Source organism: Brugia malayi (assembly GCF_000002995.4).
Source record: "Brugia malayi strain FR3 genome assembly, contig: Bm_v4_Chr4_scaffold_001, whole genome shotgun sequence".
NCBI classification, from domain to species: Eukaryota; Metazoa; Nematoda; class Chromadorea; order Rhabditida; family Onchocercidae; genus Brugia; species Brugia malayi.
Window position 1 is genome coordinate 1,964,837 of NW_025062478.1, and position 22,267 is coordinate 1,987,103.

The 22,267-nt window shown below is 23.9% G+C and overlaps 2 protein-coding genes across 2 annotated transcripts; one reads left to right on the forward strand and one right to left on the reverse strand.

Annotated features, from left to right (window-relative positions):
- Positions 1-988: 988 nt before the first annotated feature.
- Positions 989-7,376, forward strand: Bm5835 (Uncharacterized protein; the record flags this gene model as incomplete). The annotated part of the gene is made up of 14 exons (XM_043081337.1): positions 989-1,125; positions 1,483-1,620; positions 1,845-1,922; positions 2,123-2,221; positions 2,508-2,707; positions 3,766-3,897; positions 4,292-4,485; positions 5,109-5,245; positions 5,634-5,770; positions 5,944-6,044; positions 6,219-6,353; positions 6,624-6,743; positions 7,002-7,151; positions 7,233-7,376. 14 exons carry the CDS (start codon positions 989-991, stop codon positions 7,374-7,376), a joined length of 1,902 nt encoding a protein of 633 aa, XP_042937271.1.
- Positions 7,377-10,570: 3,194 nt separating this feature from the next.
- Bm4781 (Uncharacterized protein) lies at positions 10,571-13,197 on the reverse strand (the record flags this gene model as incomplete). Its single annotated transcript, XM_043081338.1, has 8 exons — positions 10,571-10,651; positions 10,937-11,092; positions 11,254-11,349; positions 11,439-11,662; positions 11,877-11,967; positions 12,091-12,476; positions 12,606-12,783; positions 13,108-13,197. 8 exons carry the CDS (start codon positions 13,195-13,197, stop codon positions 10,571-10,573), a joined length of 1,302 nt encoding a protein of 433 aa, XP_042937272.1.
- Positions 13,198-22,267: the final 9,070 nt, after the last annotated feature.

The following is a 22,267-nucleotide window of genomic DNA, read 5'->3' on the forward strand; positions in this document are numbered from 1 at the left end:
TAAAATCATAAATTTCTTCCAATTCCTTAAACTTATTTCCAATCTTTTTCATTTTTTTTTTTTTTTCATTTCATCAAATAATGAAATAAATATCGAATTTAGAGGTGCAAAAAATAAAAATTTCAACATTTATTTCTTTAAAATAAATCAAAATTAAACTTGAAAACAAAATATTAATTAGTGAAATATCAGGCATATGCAATAAGAATGCGCAAGTTATTGTCAAAAAGTTTTTGTTAAATTTTTTTGCTAACACTTATAATTTTCAATGATAAAATTTTCGATGAAAAAAATATGAGAATAATTTTTAGGTATGTGTTAACTATTTTCTGTAAAAGCTAATAAGTTTTCTCATTGTTAGCTTAAAAATTAACAAACAATAAATAATACAACTTTATTTAAAATTAGAAAATTGTTGATATTTGAGATTTATTTACTTTTGTTGGCAATATGTGAATATGTTAGGATATATTCAAAATAAGTAAATAAATAAGATGTATATCACCGGTTATTTTGTTTCTTTTTTTTTTTTAAAAAAATCCTTTTTTAAAAGTGTTTACATCCAGAAGAAAATCAAAAACATTATTTAAATTACTGATAAAATATAATTCCGTGAAAGTTTGCCAGCAAAATAGTTAAGTTAAACTATTTCAAAATTGTTAAATTTGCTGCGCAATGAAACGAGATTTATCCCCACCAAATTTAGCAAAATTTATTGAATGCAAAGAACCGGTTTTATTAAGAGAAGTATGGAGATAATCACCGTTATCAATGATAAAGATTCGTATTGTAATGATTAATGGTAGAGGAATTCCACACCTGTATCTATTAATGGATTTTATAATTTATTCCATAAATTTGCTTTACTTAATATTCATTTTAACATTGTAAAAAATTTTTTAAAATCATATTTAAAAATGAGCTAATAAAATTCATTCTTGAAATATGCAAATTTCAGGTTAACAGAAAAAAAGAAGAAAACGATCTCATGAAACGATTTGCTGCAATTTTGCAATATATTTTCATTTGTCAAAAAATTTTTTCACATTTAGCAAATTCATCGCATTCATCATTTGCTATTGACTATCAAAATGATACATTTCTGCTAAATGGTAAACCATTTAGGTAAAAATTCTATTAAAATTATAATTTTTTTTTTTTTTTTTTAAATTAATTTAATAAAAATACATCAAATTTATTTTCCTTTCTTTTGGTATAATATATTTTTACTGAAGAAAATAATTACTGAAAAAATAGTACTAAACAATTTAATGAAATATTTCTTTTTTTTTTTTTTTTCATTCATTTCTTCCAATAATTTTTGTACCATCAATTTTCTTCTATTAAGGAATACATTTACATTCCATCAAAAATTGACTGCTGAATGATGCATATCAATTCAATAAGTCTCTACTATCATATTATCATCTTTTAGTTCTCTTACTTTCCTTATTTGTTAAGGTAATTTAATTCTTTATTCAGGTATATTTCGGGTAGTATTCATTATTTTCGAATTCCTCCTTATTACTGGGCTGATCGATTGCGTCGAATTCGTGCTGCAGGCTTAAATGCAATACAATTGTACATTCCGTGGAATTTTCATGAAGTTTATAATGGAAGGTTTGCTGTTTGATTACGATCAAATAATTAAAAATAATAATATTATATCATATAAGCAAAAATGTCACATCTTTGTCACCTTGTGAATTAATACAACTGCATGGTAATTAGGAAATTGTTTAAATATTTAAACTATTTTGTATAATATTTAATTAAAAAAGAAATTCATTTAAGCTTTTACTTTATATGAAAAAAAAAAAAAATTTAAATTAAAACTAATATAGATACCTGTTTAATGGAAAACGCAATATAACACGTTTTATTGAACTTGCTGCATCTAATCAACTTTTCGTCCTTGCAAGGTAAAAATTATTTTTATCATATTTATTACTTTATAACATTTCTAGTATTAATTGATCTAAAGTTATCTTACTTAGTGTCTATGTCTCTTACTTTTGTTGAAGTAATTTCATTCTTTATTCAGGTATATTTCGGGTAGTATTCATTATTTTCGAATTCCTCCTTATTACTGGGCTGCCTTTGTATAAATTTCTTACTTTAGGATTGGTCCATATATTTGTGCTGAATGGGAAAATGGTGGTCTCCCATGGTGGCTTATTCATAAATACGGAAATATCCATCAAAGAACATCCGACAAACGGTGCAAAAACAAAATCTTCGGAAAAATTCACAGAAATTTAGTTTGATCTCTGGGAGGTGCCTTATTAATTGCATACATAGTGCATTTTTGTAATCAATCAATGATACATTTTTATACATTGAATTGATAATAAATGCATTAGCAAAAAAGAGAAATGAAATGAAAAACTCCCAGCAAAATTAGGGTTTATTATTTATTAAAAGTAAAACAAAAAAAAAAAAAAAAATTACCAAAACAATTTATTCCATTTTTGTATTTTATCTAACTATAAAACTAATAAAATCAGATTCCTAAAAGAAGTGGAACTTTGGTTCAATGTTTTGTTACCTATACTGAATCCTTATTTGCTTAAAAATGGTGGTCCAATACTGATGGTACAACTGGAAAACGAATATGGTAGTCATTATGCATGCGATCAGATTTACCTGAAACGATTGAGTGAAATAGTTCGATATCATCTTGGGCCAGATGTCATCCAATATACCAGTAGGTTCTAGAATTTATTAATTAAGAAAATATCGCATTTACAATTTTACATCATAACCTTATTACTTTATTGAATTTGAAATTTTCAAGAAGTTTAGATAAGAAAGTCTTAAAATTTAAAATACATCCAGAACTATTATTCAGAATTCACAATGCCTTTTTCTCCTCTAATTAAAACTTCTTGAAAATTACAACTGCAAATCAAACTTTTTAGATATCAATAATTTTATTCATTTCAATTTCCATTCTTTCTTTTAGCTATCACAGGAAATATATCAAAATGATTTTGCGTTGATGTTTAAGAAATTTTAGCTCTAAGTGAATTGCTGAAGATCTTTATCAGTTTTTCTAGCTGATAAAGTTTAAAACTTAGAAAACCGAGAAGCACTGAGTCCAGTTATGGATATTTGAGATAAATTTATTGCTCATAGCTCTAAATCGAATGCAATCAAATTCTTTTGACGGTTAATTTCAATCGTAAAAACCCCTCAAACTAATTCGATCTCATTATTTTGCAAATTATCAATAAATAAAGCTATTTTTTTTTTAAAGAAAGTGCTAAAATTATTCGACAATTATTTGTGTTCACTTCTTATTGAATAAAATTCCCAATTTTTTGATAGTTTAATTAAACTACCTATTTTTTAATTCTCTGAAACTAAAAAATATATATATATGTATGTGGAACACAATTATCAAAATCACATTGGAATGTTAAAAATATTACTAAAAAAATTTCTAGTTAATTCTAATTTTTATTAGCAAACAATTAAAATAATTGTTATTTTCTCTTCAAAGATTAAAATCCAAAAAAAGTGCAGAAATATTCCAAAGTATGAATTTAAATAACAGGGAGCACTAAGCAAAACCATTACTGCAATCAGTCAAAGTTATTTCATCTGCAGTATGAAAGTTAACTTTATAAATTGTAAAAGTAAGAAAGCGAAGTTTAAGTTCAAAAATACAACTTCTTACTGAGTGATTTTATTGTTATAAAGTTAGGAAGGACTGTCACTCTCTAATATCCATCAATGTCAACTTTCTACAATTATTTATAGCTGATGGATCAGCAGAGTCTTACCTGAAATGTGGCACACTAGCAGGTGTTTATCCAACAATCGATTTTGGTCCAACAACTCGACAAAATGTTCAGGCATATTTTGCAATGCAACGACATTATGCACCGCATGGTTTATTCGTTTCATTTAAAATATGTCATTGAGATTTTTTATTGGATTCATTGATCTATCAGAAAATTGAATGTCTAATTTAAAATTTCTATACTTATTGAGAATGAACTGATCGATTGATTTTCCTATCTCATTAGACTTCTTTATTCATCCATACATAAAAGTTTAGATTGATTGATTGTGCATTTGTAATCAATCAATAACTGAAAAGATAGTAGAGCTCAATTAATGAAGCACTGAGATCTATCGAAAAGTTTAAAATGCAATGTGCTTAATGTAATTTTTGTGATTTTTAGAGCACTGCTTTTTTATAACAGTCATATAAAAATTCAATTAAAACCTTTTAATCTTTCTGAAAAAATTTTGCTAAGTTTTGAAATAAATTAATGAATAGGACCATTGGTGAACTCCGAATTTTATCCCGGATGGTTGGTTATTTGGGGTCAAAAGAGTGAAAAGTTACCATCAATAACAGAAATCATTGATACGGCTGATTATATGTATCAACTTGGTGCAAGTATTAATTTTTATATGTTCCATGGTGGCACCAATTTCGGTTATTGGAATGGAGCTGAAATTACCGCACCGGTAAGATTTCAAAACCAAAAACTGTTACTGCAAAGTAAATCTGTGTACAGAACTTTTAGAAATTGCGAAAGATCCTTCCGTATTTAATGACTGTTATTCTTCCGTATATGAAAAACCTTCCGTATTTGATGGCCGTTATTCTTCCGCATATGAAAACCTTCCATATTTGATGACCGTTATTCTTCCGCATATGAAAACCTTCCGTATTTGATGGCCGTTATTCTTCCGCATATGAAAAACCTTCCGTATTTGATGGCTGTTATTCTTCCGCATATGAAAACCTTCCGTATTTGATGGCCGTTATTCTTCCGCATATGAAAAACCTTCCGTATTTTAAGATCGTTGTTCTTTGCCATTTACTTTAGCGATAACAGTCATTAAATATACCAACAGATCAGCAAATAAATTATAACAATTTTCTTAGAATTGAATAATTCGTATACCGTTTAATGCTACTTTCCAGATTGATCTGTTATTCAGAATAAATTAAATTCGTTATTAATTCATTAAACTGAATCTACTCAATTCTTCATTTTCTTTTTTTTTTGCAAGCAATTAACAAATTGTAAAAGTTTTCAAATTTTCATTGAATAGTTCTATTAATGAAAATATTTATTACATAGGTAATAACATCTTACGATTATTCTGCTCCACTAACTGAGGCAGGTGATTTAACTCAAAAATATATGGCAATAAGAAATTGGTTAGCGAGTAAATCAGATTGGCCGCATAAACCAGGTGATATACCACGGGATAATTTGTAAGTAATTTAAAATTATAAAAAAAAAAATAATATAATTCTAAAATTGAAGGAGTTAAAGATGTGGTTTTTACATAGTTAATATGTGTTATTTCATTACTTTGAATGCAGGAAGTTAGAATATTGTTGTCAAAATAAAAATTCAAAATAAATTTTGCACATTTTTTTTTCATTTTTTAATTTGAAATGCTAAAAATTTTGTGTTACATTGTTTCTCTCTATCATAATTCATCATAAAATATATTATAATTTTAATATCTTAGAAAGCAATGCAATATTTTTTCTTTTTTTTTCAAGTAATTGTATTATGATTCAAGTGATTATATCTTATTTTTCGAGTAATTATATTAGGACATTTTGTTCATTATAAAAATCAGTTCTTTTCCAGGAAAATTGGTTATGGTAGTGTAAAGTTGAAAGAAATTTTACCGCTAGGGAAACATTTTTGGGAATTAGTAACAGTGAGTCAATATTGTCAAGCAACAAAGTATCCAATTTCATTTGAACAACTCGATCATCCATTTGGTAGATTTCTTTTTTAAATTACTTCTTTTTTTTAAATCCTAAAATTAATTGAATTAGCTTTTTCAAATGTTTAACGCGTAAATGTACTGCAAATTGCATCATTTCTTTTCCTATCATAAATAAATTATTAAGATATCAAATTTGACATCTAAATTTCGAAAAATTTTTGACAGGTTTTGTGATATACTATACGACACTAAAGTTTGGTGGAACAAATCTTACAATACCGTTAATGAAAGATCGTAGCTATGTGTTTATTAATAATGAATTACAGGTATATTTCAAAAGGAACTTTAATTTAATTACCTTATTTCATTACTCAATTAAGTGAATGTAATCATTATTAAATTAATTAATTTTCAAGACAACTTCATTTCGTCTAATTTTAATTTTAGAATTAAAACAAAGTTAATACATTTCAAATTTTTTATCCAAGAGAAATTTTCAGGGAATATTGGTGAATAGATTTGATAGTTATTGGAAACACTGGGTATATTTAAAAGATGCAAGAGCAAGTGCAACACTTGGAATATTAGTAGAAAATCAAGGACGTCAAACAATACCAACGATCAATGATTTCAAAGTATTTCATTTTTCTTTGTAAAATTTGAAAAAATCAATTAAAATTCATCAATTAATTGAAATTCACCTTTTCGAAGTGTGATAAATGTTCGCTTCTGGTTTATTGAGCTAACTATGACGTTTTAGAGGAAGAAAAGTTATTTAAATTATATGAAGTTCATTGTTACAGCTCATAATTACAACGATAATTCATAATAATGATAATTTTATTCTAATCAGTATTATCAGTATTGTTTTGATGTTTATCACAAGAAAATAGCCTAATATTTAGGGTATATTAACAAATGTAACACTTGATGGACAAATAATCGATGATTGGATACAATGTGGCCTACACTCAAAATTAATAATTTCAATGGCTCAACGAATTTCGAGATGGAACTATTTTAGTGTATGTTTATTTTTGTCTAAGTTTAAGTGATATTTCAAAAATTTTGAAATTATTATGACTTATACTAATTTATATTTATCAATTCATTTGGAGGAGTTCGCAATCATTAATTTAATAAGTTTTGCATGTATTTTTTCGCTTTGGTTATCTTCTTTATCGTATCTTTTTTTCTTTTTTAAATCCTATTTTTCATCCTAAAAACTTAAGTTTATTGGATTAAATTTCATGTAGCTAGCTAAAGTGCTGCAAGGATTTCAGAGAAATAAAAATGGATTAGGCTTATATATGGGACATTTTTATGCAAATCATCTTGCCGATACTTTCTTGAATCTAAGTAAATGGGGTAAAGGACAGGTATTCATTAATGGACATAATATTGGCCGATATTGGCCAAGTATTGGACCTCAGGTAATTGATTTCATGTAATGATTTATATTACAATTTTTAAAGTAATTCTGTTGTCATTAGATCATTTACTGTTAAATTCAGATTACTCTCTACGTACCAAAACCATATCTAAAACATCACAATACGGTTATTATGCTGGAATTGGAACAACCCGGAAATTGTCAGAAGCAATTCTGCATTATTAATTTTATAGATCATCCAATATTCAACTTTACTGAGAGTTAAGGTGATCATATATACCGGTTACTGAGAGCTGTGACATTTCTATTAAAATTTCTCATAAATAAATGTTACATTAAAAAAAGAAAAATCTGATAAGTTATCTGTACCAAGTAGCGAACAGAAAATTTAAGACTAATCCAATGATAACATTTTGCAAAAAAGTTTTTGTTTATATCAAGAAAAAAGTTTAAATTTCATTTCTAAAAATATCAAATTGTATTGTATTTTTGGAATCATTTACTATCAAATGTTATCATCCACACTTATTCCATTTCCTTAATTCTCATCCTTCTTTCTTTCCTATAATATTTTTTATCTTTTCAAAAATCAAAATAATTTAACTGTCAATATTTTTGTTAATTAAATATGTTATTGAAATAATTATAAAACTACAGTCACTTTGACCACTGTCCATTTTTGCATGCTTCGTTTCACTTCAATTATTATTATTAATCTCTTTCACATTACTTTCAAGCAAACCAATACTGTCCATTTCTTTCTGACATTGAATGACAAACATTTGTTTATTAAATATTCATTTCTGATGATTAATTTGGCGCTTTCATAATTAATTGTTTCAATGTTTTCAAAATTGGATATAAGTTTTGATTTTTTAGAAATTTGATAAATAATTGAGTTTGATAAATAAATCACTTTTTATCCTCTAAAAATTGTTTTAGTGATAATTCACTTCTTGTGATAATTCCATAACATTTTAATAGATTAATCGAATTTAATCAAAATGATCAGTTCCTGTTGCATATATCCATTGCAATTATCACTGATTATTTTAACATTTGATTTATAATTTCAGTAAGATGTAATTTTAATGAATGTAATAATTTACAATGAATTAAATATTTTGTCAACTTTTGAAGTAAAAAAAAAAAAAATTAGCAGTTTTACATTTTTATTTAATTTTAAACAATGGAAAAACAAATCATTTCTTTAATTTTGTAAAATATTTTCAAATTTTAATGTTATATAATTCAACTTTCTTATATTAAAAATTTGTCAATATGATTGTTAAGTAAAAGATGCAAAGAAGCTAAGAACAGAAAATTGTGCTAAAAATTCGATTTGAAAATTGGAAATTTTTTTTTGTGAAAAACAAACAAAGGAAGCCGAGTAATGCTTGCATGATATGATGACAAAATACAACGTAAACATATAAATAGAAAAAAGAAAACAAAAAACAAAAAAGGAAAAACAATGTGAACATTTCAGGTGGCAATGAACACATATGTCATTTAAAATAAAATTTTAAAAATGATAAAATTATGAATTTTTGTAAATTGAAGTTTTTTTTTTTTTTTAAATGGCAAAGAGTATTTTATCCGAGAAACGTTGTTATATACGAAGCAGTCTGCTGTTGTTCGATGAAATTTAACAAAGATTGAAATCTCTGCTACAGGTAGAAAGAGCAAACGGAAATAATTGATAAGATGAAATATCATTGCAATATTATTCCATAATTATTTGATGTGATAGTTTTTCGATGAAATTTGCTATTTCAGTTTTAATTTTGTTATCACTTGAAGTGATAAGCGATGTTTAAGCAAAGAGAAGACAAATTTTTACTGATATTATTGAAGCCTGAAAGTTTTAGATTGAAAGGTTTGTCTAACTTTTTAGATAGAACAAATGTATAAGTACACTTAAAAATATGATAGTTAGAAGATAGTAATAAAACTTGGACAAAATTTATCAAAAAATTTTCCATTTTATTAAAATTTAATTGAATGGAAAAGATAATAATGAATTAAATCAGTTTAGCAAATTTCAAAAAACTTATTAATGCTCAAAGAATGAAATTATAAAAAATTGAAATTACTAATAAACTTGTTGTACTGAAATAAAATAGTAAACAAAATTGAATGAGTATAAGAAGAGGGTTGTTAGTGTATAATTTTAAATAAATTTAAGCAAATTTCGTAGGAAAGGAAATGATTCTCGCAGTGATAGCATTAGAAATATTATTTTTCACTTATGAATTGAGTAAATAAAAGTGGCAGTGAGGAATACATTTGAAGTAATTTATGAAAATAAAATTTTGATATATAAATGAAGTGATCGTCTTAAGATGGAAAGAATAAATTGAAATATTCAAATTATCGAAAGACCATGCAATATTTACCAGAATGGATGAGAACAATTTCTGATGCTAAAACAGGAAAATAACATCCAAATGATAAGAAATTTTTCAAAAAAAAAAAAAAAAAAAATGAAAAATTTTGAATTTTACGTAATTTTATGGTTACTCGAATTCTACTGGAAATTTTAACTTTTAAGCTTTCAAGTTTTTACTGTTCATCGTTTCGAGAATTTGATACTAAACTATGTTTCATTATTCAAATTTATCACTATAGATATCAAAGGAATTGAATTATGATAATACAAAAAAGCTTTTAACAATAGTCCTAACAACACTATCCATCCTGGCTTAATATAATGGAGGCGATAAAATATTCTGAAATTTCTTCGAGACTAAAATTTTATTTTTTCATTAAAACTCTAATTGATCAGCTTGAATGACAAGAAAAGAAATCATTAAAAAGCATTTATTTCTTATTTTTTTTTTTTTGTTTCCTATCATACTTTTATCCAAAAATTTTTGTCTTCTTTTTGTTTTTTAAATACAAATGCAAAATTAGGAAACAAAATGTTATTTTCAGGAACGGAAAAGTGAGGTAGAACTTTTGTTGTAACAATTGGCTTAGATGCAATTTAAGAATATTAATAGTGAATTAGTGATAAAATTTAAGCAAACTTATCATAACAGTATATTAGTAAGTCAAAATTAGGATTTGTTTATCAGTCTGAAAACAATCAGTTGACTTGCTGAACTGATAAATAAGCAAAATGACCTAATTGAGTTCACAAGAAGGTATATGCATAACATTCATTCAAAATTCTCTCAAATTTTATAGAAATATACATTTAATTTGAAAATATTCGAATTATTATCAATAATAAATCGATTAATTTCGAATTGAGTATATCAAATAAAATTTGGAAGAGATTTTAAGTTAAACAAATACAACAAAAAATAAACTATCGAAATACGTAAATAACAAAATGTTGAAAATATTATAACTCAAAATGTAAATTACAATTAACGAAAGAAAAGGCAACATGTTGAACAAAGGCAAAAAATTTCATTTGATCAATATGCTCTGAGATTTCCAAGAATTTCACTACCCATTAAAGCAACCCACGAATTCGCTAATTTGAATAGGGTATTCTTGTATCACTCGATATTTGCCCGTATCATAAATCTGAAACAATTCAAAATTGAGTAATTTTACATGTCTAAAACAAATGCAATCGCTCAAATTGATAGTAAAATTTCATTCAACAGTGGGTAATTTTGTAATCAAACTTTTATTAGTTCGTTTAAATTAATTAATATGAAAAGAAAATTGACCAAAAATTTGGTTTATTTTATTGAAAAGAATTTATAACTAATCTTTCTAGTAAGATTCTTATCAGATAATGAAACATTATTAAATTATGTGTGATAATAGAATAACTTTCATAATTAATTATTTATCATTTTCTACCTGTATTTTATTGGATGCTGTATAAAGAATGAAAAAGGTATCATTCTGATAAGTTAATCCAATTAAATCGCGTGGAAATTGTGGAAAATAATTTGTTGTTAAGCCAGAAAATGTTGCAACATTCCAGTATGCATCGTATGTTGCAAAATTATCTCCCTAAAATTTCCTCTAATAATTCCATTTTATTTTGAATATCCAAAAATGAAACAATTAAATTTAATTATAAAAATAGCAAAGTTTTTTTTTTTTTTTAAATACAAACAGATAACAGGTTTCTTTTAATAAAATACTGACAAAAGAAAATGAAATGAATTTACTTCGACAAGAACTTGATTACCATCTACCCATTGAAATCCTGCACGGGGATATACGGGCATTTTTGTTGTTAATGTCTGAGGACTCTTTCGAGCAAGCTGTAAAATTATTTGTCACAATTTTTAATTTCATTATTAAAATAAAAAAAAAAAAAGGTACCATTGAAATTAATAGTAGGAATACTAACATAGAAAACTTTATTCTTTCGATTCCATCGATATCGGTAAACTGTTTGATGTTCAATAAGTACCGTTACACCACTTCTACTATTAGTGTATGCTACGGTAACGGTACGTGGACCTTTTGGAAACATCTCACTGATAAGAAATGATGCTTTTTGATGTAAATTATCATGTCTCCACAGCTGATATACACGATCACGAGCAAATACATATGTACGACCGTTAAATGCTACAAATTTTAAATTTAAATTTTAAAATTAAAAACAAAACAAAACTCGTACGTTTGGATAAGAATGTCAATTTTTATAGTTTTATCCGCAGAACTAAATTGAATAGCAAATAATTTAGTAATTTAAAAAAATGAGTAAAACTTTTGAGTTTTTTGATTCAGTGCTTTTTTTCTTTGTTCTGCAATGATTTCAATTCAGAATATTAATCAATACCACGTGTAACTGCATCAAAGCGATGTGGACAATTTTTCATTGGTAGAGCAAGTGGTTGATTTGGTTTTGGCGATGTACCTGGTGTTGCAACCTGTAATCGTTCCCAGATAAACTCTTCTTCGGTTACATCTGGTACAGGTGGTGTAGAGGTAGTTGTAAAAACAATAATACTATCAGTGATAGGTGATGTAGTAGTAGTTGTTGTAGTTATTACTGTTTCAATATTTTGCCTCCAAAGTGGATGTTTGGTAGTTGTTTGCCAAGAATTAGATGTCACTGAGGTATGCCAGTATGTTGGATTTGTTGAAGTATCCCAGTACCATAATGTTGAACTTTCCCAATGATTACTTCCATTGTATGACTTTTTTATATTTTCCCATTCAGTTTTGACTGTTGTTGTTGCTAATTCCGTATCTGCTTCCCATCGAGAATTCTCGAATCTTCCAGATTGTTGTTGTTGTTTCTGCATTTTATCAGTATCACTTTCACGATACATATTAATATTCCATTGCAATTCATCACCATCGTTATCATCCAACAACAAAAATGCATTGTTCGGATATTGTCGCACATGTCTTAGCTTTCTTAAGCGTATTTTTCCTGAAATCAATGTCAAATCCCTTAATATCTCTTTAAAAAAATTTCATTAAATACTTTCTTTTCTTTTTTTTTTTTTAATAAATAAAAATTGATTGTTTGTAAAAATTGCTTTTTTTTTTTAAAAATAACCTTTCTCTTTTCGTTTTCGCTTCTTTTCAAATGGATTTTGTCCTGATTCAATAATCAATGCTATTTTTTGTGCTCTTGATAATTTAGGTATTCTCATTGGAATTTGTATCTCTTCTTTATCAGCTAATGGTAAACGATAACGTCGACGATAATTTACTGATGATGTATGATTTCCATTCTTAAAATTCAAAAGAGAAAAAAAAAAATGAAATTTTAAGAATTCTATTGAATGAATTTTGGATTAAATCCATACAGTTCAACACAGTTGTTATAAATAAAAGAAAAAAAAAAAATTTCAACTGTTGCTTTAACAAAACCTAAAGTTAAGTAATGCAAGTTAACTCTTCGAAATTACCCCATTTAGCGATCTTTGGTTAATTTTTATATCAAATTAAGAACAGTAATACATATAAATATAAATAATAAATTGAAAATCGATATTAAAGTTAAATTTTGTTTGAATTTTAAGATTGTAAAATGGAAATAAAACATAGATTATTACCTTTTTGAGTCGTTTTTTGGCATCAAATAGATTACTGGAACATACCAAATAAGTAAAAGCAGTCAATACGGTTGCACTGTACAACCACATTTTATATATAAGCTGAATTTTGTAGTGTATATACGAGCTAAGCTTATATGTTCTAATTATATTATCGAATCGGATATCGTTGATTATTGTTTTATTTAATCTATTAAAAATTTACAATTCAAAATGACGATTCGTTTCTTAGAAATATAATTGTTTATGACAAGTTAAATAACTTTTTGTTGATATTTTCTGACTTTTTAACTTTCTAACATTAATGAACAATTAAATGAGTTAATGAGACATCCAACTAAAATAATGTTGAAATATTTGAAATATAAGTTTCATGACATTTTCACAAATTTTACGAGAGAAAAATATTGAAATTGATATTTGACAATTCATTTTTTCATTTCCAATTATTGAGGAAGTAGCTTTCCGATCGTCAATAATTGATGTAATTTACAGGAAATAGTTATATTTATCTTTCTTTAGAGGAAATTACGATTGAGCCGTACCGTTCGTTTACAATGTCAAAAGCTAAGGAAATTTTTCAATACTTTAAGAGGTCACTTCAAGACAACAAAATTGAATTTAATTCCGGAATATAATCGAAATTAATTGCAGTAGTTGTAGTAATTTAACGAAAACTATTACATATAATTCAGTTAGCTGTAGCTTTTTATATTTATCAGTTGGCCTTCTGTATTTATCAGATTTCTTATCAAAATGATACAGCTTCAAAGATGTATTAAATGATACAGCAATATGAAAAAGTTAGCAAAAGCTATTACAATAGCTAAAGGGGAAAGCATTAGATTTCATTGCAATGTATTTTTTTAACTATTTAAATTTAATTATTCAAAAAAGAGAATTTAAAAAAAAAAACTCATAATTTTTTTAACTATTCCAAATAATTTTAAAAATGAAAAAATGCCACAAATATTAGAATAAAAGAAAAAAAACTACTAATAGTTATAGCATTTCATTTGTAATTTTTTAGATGTAATTTCCTGAATCTGATCAATCAACAATTAAATTTCATTATTTTTAAAAAATTTGCATTTTAATAATAGCAAAATAAGATTAGATAGAATTAAAAAAAAAGAAGAACGATTGATGATAAGCGATTCGGAATTTAATCAAAGGAAAGTATATGATTTTTTTTTGATAAATAAAACGAAGATTAGCAAAAAAAAAAAGTTAGCATTGATTAAAAATGATAGAAAAAAAAGAACGAAAGATTGTAGTCTTATAAGATCTTTTGTTACTTAACAATACTTAAGAGAAAGTAAAGTATACCACAAAGTGCTACTAAGATTATAAATTATCCATTTTTCCATAGTTTTTTTTTAATCGGCTTCCTTTTTTTTTTTAAGATTTAGCACACTAAAAAAGAAAAGATTAATTTTTTTTCTCTTATTTGAAAGGGATGTAATAATAATTTTCTACATTCATATTTTAATTGTTATCTAATCTGATTTCATGTCAAAATTTAATGTTAAAACTTAAAATGTAACTTAAAATCTAAAAAAAAAATGTGAAATGATAATAAAAATGAATATATTTTGCTAAATGATGATGCATGATGCAGATGATTAATTTAAATTTACACACAACTGTAGTATTATTGAATTCGAAAAAAAAAAAATTAAATACTAATAATTGTAAATTTACAATATTTTTTTTTATGCCCCCAATGCTAATAAAATTATTGAAAAAAAATTATCTATAATAAAATTATTAAAAATGGAAAAGTGAGATGAAAATAAACAGATTGAAAATAATTTTCACTTATTTTATCACATAATCACATAGATTATATTAACAATTATGATAAGTAAACTATAAAATATTCTTCTATTTACTTTTTATTGCAAAAATTATTCTCTTCGATGTTCCATGCTGCAAAATATTAATAACTATTTTAGAATTTTATGTTTATTTTTCCTTTATTACTCTTTTTTTTTCCTTTTTTTGTTTGTTTGTTTGAAAAAAATGCATCGATGAAATTAATTGATGCATTTCAATTTTCGAATTATTAAAATTTCGTTAAATTAAAATTAATAAACTATAAAATTGATTGGTAGAAGGAAAAAAATTTTTTAATTGTTAAGCATTTTACATAATATTAGCAATTATTTTCATCGTTTTTTTTTTTGTAAGCTATCAAATTATAAATGATTTCTGAGAAAAGAAAAAAAGCAAACGTACCATTTTTGTAAATGACAGATGTACAGTGAAAAAAAAAAATTTCATATGTGATTTTCTTTTTTCTTTTTCATTTATAATGAAAAAGTTTTTTTAGTTATTTTTAATAAAATTTATTTTAAAAAAATCATCAAAAATTTTACTTATTTTCAACATTTTCATCTCTTCAATCCAAAATAAAATAGAAATAATCAAAAATATAAAATTCAATTATTCAGTGATGGATCTGTTTGCTTTGTTTAAAAAATTTCAAATATCTGATAATTTTTTTTTTTTGTAAAATTTGCATAATTAATTTTATTTTATGATAAATAGCAAAATTTTTACTTTCATTATTTCACAAATGCGAAATAAATAAGCTACTACTACTATGGTAGCCTTTCTTTGAGCTATCTTATAACTTCTATCATTTCTTTTAGCTAACTGATAAGAAGCTAGTTTATAACTCTTATCAAGGTGATAACATTCAAGCCTTCCTACACAACAATATCATCTCTTCATCTTCCTATCATATAAATTCAATCTATTTCAGTAGTCAAAAGTGATATCTCTTTTTTCTGCCTTTTAATTCCTTTTTAATTCAATTTATATTTCAAATTATATTTGTTTCGTTATAAAATTGCATATTTAAGAAAGCAAAAAGTAAGTTCATTTTTTCAAGTAATAATATAATAAATTTCAAATATTAATGATAATAAAAATAAATTTAATACGATAAATTTGAACATGGAATAAGAATTTAAAATTTCTGCTCCTATGAATAAAATGCTCATATGACTTTAGTTAAATTCAGAATAAGAAATTGTTGAAAGAAAAAGACGGAATAACTGTTTTCTAATAAAATGTTATATATTTAAAAAATAAAATCAATAAATTCCTTTATTAAAAAAAAAAAAAAAAAAACGGATAAAAGAATATTTGTTGATAAAAGTTTCGTCTACGAATGTTATCGTTGATTCGTTTTCTTTTTTTCATCAATTTATTACTCATTAAAGCAAGGAAATCCAAAAAAAAGTAGCAAAGAAAAATAGTAAAGTAATATTTGAAATTTTTGTGAAAAATTAAAACTGTTGAAAAGTTTCCTTTCATTAAGTAATAAAATATTTCATGATGAAAGGGAAGAGATGATTATTAAATTTTTAATTTCAATGTTTTGAAATGAAATTTCTTCTTGCAATTAATCAATCAGATGATAGACTTTATCAATTCAACCTTATAATTATCCTTCATCTTCTCCTCAAAATAATATTCCTCCAAATAAACATATTTCATTCAATTATATACCAATTAAAAAATTATTTCAAAATGCTTTTTAAATGCAATATACTTATTTCAAAGAAATTATGAATAATTTAAAAAAAAAAAAAATAATAATTAGTTGAAAGAAAATAATTTAGAAATAAAGTGATTGGGAACAAATTTATATTTCGTATAAAATTCAAAACTGAGAAACTATAATGTCACAAATGGAGGAGAAGAGACGTAGACAGAGAAGAGAGAGAGAGGGAGAGAGAGAGAGAAAGGTGGGAAGGAAGGAAGGAAAAAGTTTTCTCTGTTTAATTTCTACATCAAAAAACCGTAATCTTTGATATTACAACGATATGAAATATGGGAATGGAGCAAGTAAAACGAGACAACAACAAATCAAAAATTTGCATAGAAATGAGAAAATGATTGAAATGAACGGTGCACAAATACCACTACAACAAACAATAATGATACTAAGAGGAGGAGCAAACTTATTTGCTTCTCAACTGCTTATACACCTACTATTATCATTATTGTCATCACTATTGTCATCATGAGTGATTAATAGGTAGTAAAACTTAAACAGAAGAAATAAAGAACAGATTCAATTTTATTTTTATTTTTTTGCTTTTTTTAATTTTTAAATTTACTTCAATAATTTAAAGAAAAAAATGTATGGCATGGCTTATTTGTATATATTTTTTATTATATCATCTTATCATCTATACATTTTTTTTTACAAAATTATATAGTTTATTTTCAATATTACTTTCTACTTTATTCATTATTGGAGAGAAAAAGGGAATGAGAGAGTAAATATATGAAAGTAAACAAAACCATGAAGAAACCTAATAAGAGTTAATTAATTAGTGGTATTTTTCATTCAAATACAACCGCAGTAATTTAATACAACAATTAATGAATTAATAGTAATAGAATTAACTCATTCAAACCAGATAATCAAATTTTTGAAATCAAAAATATCGAACTACCTTTATTAATGGCATTTCAAAGTTGTTAAGAAAGAAAAAGTTTATTAAAAATTGATGGGATAGAAGTTGTCGTTTATTATTTAATGACAACTTATAAACTTTTTAGGCGATTAAATTTAGCTGAGACTGAGTGAAGATTTTTAGAATTTTAAGTTTTAAAATATTCTTTTTTAGAATTCTTTTTTAAATTATTCATTTAAGCTCTTATAAATTGGGATCGACATTCTTAAAATATTATTTTAAAATGCTCTAAGCTCATTTATTTGCATAGTATGTATGACTTTTAAATGTTGAATCATTGCTTGGTTAAACTAAAATTCTATTGACAGATGACATTTTTTCATCTTCCTATCATTTAATGCTTCTTTTTTTTTTTACTTTTGTAGTCTTAAATTTTACTATATCATACTTATTTCTATTTAATTAAAATTTTTTGATAACTCCAAATAAAATAGTTGGAAAAGTTCCGCAATATTCCAAATTTCAAATAATATAAATGTTATTAAAAAATTTTAAAACAAAATCTCAATTTTTGCAAATGAATATTTTGATTGCTTAAAAAAAACTTTTTTTGTTCATTTCCAATCATTTTTCTTTATTATAATTGAATTGTAATACTATTATTATCTTAAATTTTGATTGCTAACTTCGTATTTCTTTTTTTCTATTCACCATGCTAACATTGCTAACATATCAGAGAAGGAGATCTGATCACGAATATCAGTATCAAATGTCAATAAAACATTAAATTTTGCAACATTTCAAAAAAAAAAAAAAGAAATTTTTTTTTCGTCTCTTTTATTCATTGCTTTTTCCTAACAATCTTAAAAGAAGAAAAAAAAAAAAACCAAAACAGAAAGAGAAACTATTAAGTAATTTATAGAAAAGATAATATTTTTTTCAGTTTGAGAGGATCACATGAAACAAATTATTTTCACAGTCATTATTTTATAGAAATAAGATCAATCAATCAAGAAAAAACAAAACAAAAAAGTCATTCTTTTTACATAAGTGGAAAAATTCCGGTTTCTATAATTACTTAAATTAACTATTTAATCAAAATACTAAGAAATATTTTTCAAAATTACTAAGAAATATATATTAACTATTTAATCAAAATACTAAGAAATATTTTTCATCAAATGATAAATACTATTTTTCCATTGAAAATTGTTAAAAGATAATAGTAATAATATAGCTGAAAAAAAAATAATAATGTACAAGAAATTTAATTTAGATTCTAAATAAAAAGATATGAATAGGTGGTTCAAATGCTAGGAATATGAATTATTCAAAAAATAAATAAAAAAGAAAATAATCGTATCTGAATTGATGATAATGATGCATTCTCGTTATCAAGTGAAATAAGCATTGAAATAAAAATTAAAATAATTTTTATTGGAAAAGATGATAATAATTAATATTTTTCATCCGTAAATAAAATATCAATTTTCTAAGGGAAAATTCAAAAATTACGAAGGAATCAATAACCAAACCTACTGTTTTGTTGAATTCCTGATAAATATATTTTAACCTAAAGATAATCAATTCCATCGTATAAATCCATTATTGTTAAAAGTGAAAAGCATTACATTACGAATTGCTAATTGCAAATATTGTGCTTTTATTTTTTTCAAAAAAAAAAAAAAATTATGTCAATATGATATGCTTTAAAAAATTGAAAATTTTACAAGATTTAATTTATTATATAAATACATGCATAAGATAACATGAATGGTATGAATAAAACAATAATAATTATATTTCTTAATTTAAATTTCTCAAATTTTGTTCATCTAATTTTTCCGTCCAAATAGCTTTAAAAAAAATGCAACCTTCCTTTTTTGTTAGAAAAAAAAAAAAAAACCATTCATAGCATTAATTGCATTTTTTAGAATTTTTGGAAATGAAAAAAAAAAACTTTAACTATTTTTTTCTGCAATAATTCAAAGTTTCCTAATTTGTTGATAAGAAGCAAAAAAAAAAAAAGAAAATATTTGATTTAAGATTAAATAAAAAACAACTCATTTACTTTTCATTAATATATAATCATGTGAAAAAAAAAACAAAAAGTCATTTCTAAAACAAAAAAAAAAAAGAAAAATGAAAAAAAAAGTCTCATCAATATAAGCCATCTATTTTGGTGTTATCGTTTATCAGATTATACAATCAGAACACATTTGCATGAATAAATGATTTTTTCTCAAAAACGTCACATCCTAATCTTTCTTTTTCTTTTTTTAATGCAAATGAATAATAATTGTATAAAAGAGATTATTTAAGATTTTTATGATTAAATGATATATAATAAAATAATCTGATCACTGATAATTTAAGTAATATTTTAATTTAAATGATAATAATTCAAATTTTGTTAGTCCTTCTTAGTTCTGATTAATTTCTAATTAAGTTCCGATTAATTAATTAGTTTTGATTGGTTAAAAATTGATTACGAAGCGGTGTAAAAAAAAAAAGGAAATAAATAAATAACACACAATAGAATGATCATTGCTCAATTGCTCATCCATATTAAAACATAACAAATACATTTCATAAATTTTATTATTAACAACGATGTAACTATCATATTTAAATTATCAATGATATTTAATTTCATTTTTTGATTACAAATTTTATAAGTGAAATAGTTTATTCAATGTTAGTATCATTTTCTTTTTCATTTCTTTTCTTTTAAAATTAACTTTATAATTGATTACATAGTATAGCATTAAATGCATTATTTTAAAGTAATGAAATTTAATTTTTTTTTTTTTTTTTTTTTTTTTAATTCATCACTAATCAATTTCTCACAATTGTAAATTTCATTTTTGTTCTTTTCAAAATTTCATTTCATGGATTTAATAGATTTTTCTTTTTTTTTTTTTTATTTGTTGTTGGATGATACAGCTTTGTGCTTCCTTGTAACATTTATATTTAAAAGCTCTCTCTCTCCCTTTAAAAAACTCTCTCTCTCTCTCTTTAAAAAACCCTCTCTCTCCTTCATTTCATGATGACCGTTATGCCAGCTGTCTGTTCGATCTCTGAACGGTGTTGCTACGATACAATTTTATTCGATGATTGTATAATTTAATACTACTCGTCATCGTAACCCTTCCTCTTTCCCAATAAAAAAAAAAAAAAAAAAATTAAAGCTAAATGTTACATTTTCAAAAGAATCAATTGAAAATTTTATATATTTAATTGTAATTTCAAAAAATGCTATTTGAATTTATTGCAAACACAAATTTTTATTTAAATAACAATGAATAAATGAAAATATATACTCAAATACACAATTTAAAAATAACAAGAAGTATTAAACCTGAAAAAAAAAAAAAAAAAAGAAAGAAAATAATTAGCATAAGCTTAATCATTTTATTTCTTACACTGATTAATTCTTTCATATCATTATCATTAGTGGGAAAATTTTTATCAAATCTTTCATACTGATAGTTATTATATCGTTTGTATTATCTTTTAAATAATATCATATAATATTAGTATGAAAATAATGCAATTTGTGCAAAAAATTGAAAAAAAAAAAAGAAAATAGTTATATAATTTTATTTTTATAAAATTAAAAAAAAAAAGAGCAATATTTATGATTTAAATTTTTGTAATTAAAATCATTAATTTAGAGATTATTGCTTGCTTTAGCTAAATTTTAAATTTAAACGAAGCAGAAATTAAGTTTTACTACAAAATTTACAGTACTTTTCTGCCAATTCCATTTTTTTCTTTCTTTTATGAATTTATATCTGTTTTACCTTCATTGTATTACTCACAAAAAAAAAAAAGTGTCGTACTCATTAAGTATTTATATGAATTCTTTTATTTCTGATTTGTTTCATTTGAAATATACATTCAGTAAATTATGATACTTAAGGTAAAATTACAATACTTAAATACTTAAAATATAATACTTAAATATAGGATGTTGATTGTTACGAATATGTTAAACAATACTTTTTGAAAAAGTTGCAAAAAAAAAAAAAAAAGCAAATATTTATGAAACATTTTTTTCTTGCAATTAAATAAAATTGCTTTGATATTTTTGTATTATAATATTTATTGTATTGTCAAAAAGTTTATATTGTTTCCAAAAATAATTTAAAATTTTACAAAATTGTGAAAATCTTTGCAAAAAGATAATGCATTACAAATTACAATGTTTGTTAATAATGCAAAAATTTATTATTTCGAATCAAATTTGTAAAACTTTTTGCAAAAAAAATTGTAACTATGCAAATTCAAATGAATTTTATAAAATTTTTTGTAATAAAAATTGCATTGCAATTATGCAAATTTAAATCAAAATGCATTTTAATTAAACAAAATTATAACTAATCAAATTCAAATCAAATTTATAAAATTCTTTCTTAAAAAAAAAAAAACAATTTTATAACTCTTTTTACGAAGAATTTTATGTGGAAATTCAAATCAAATTTATAAAAATTCTTGCAAAAAAAAAAAAAATTTATATTGTAGTTATGCAAATTCAAATAAAATTTATGAAATTCTTCATAAAAAAATTATAACTATGCAAATTCAAATCAAATTTAAATTAAATTTATAAAATTCTTTGTTGAAAAAAAATTGTAACAATACAAATTCAAATTAATTTTATAAAATTTTTCGTAAAAAGAAAAAAAAAAAATTTTGTAACTATACATATGTATGCA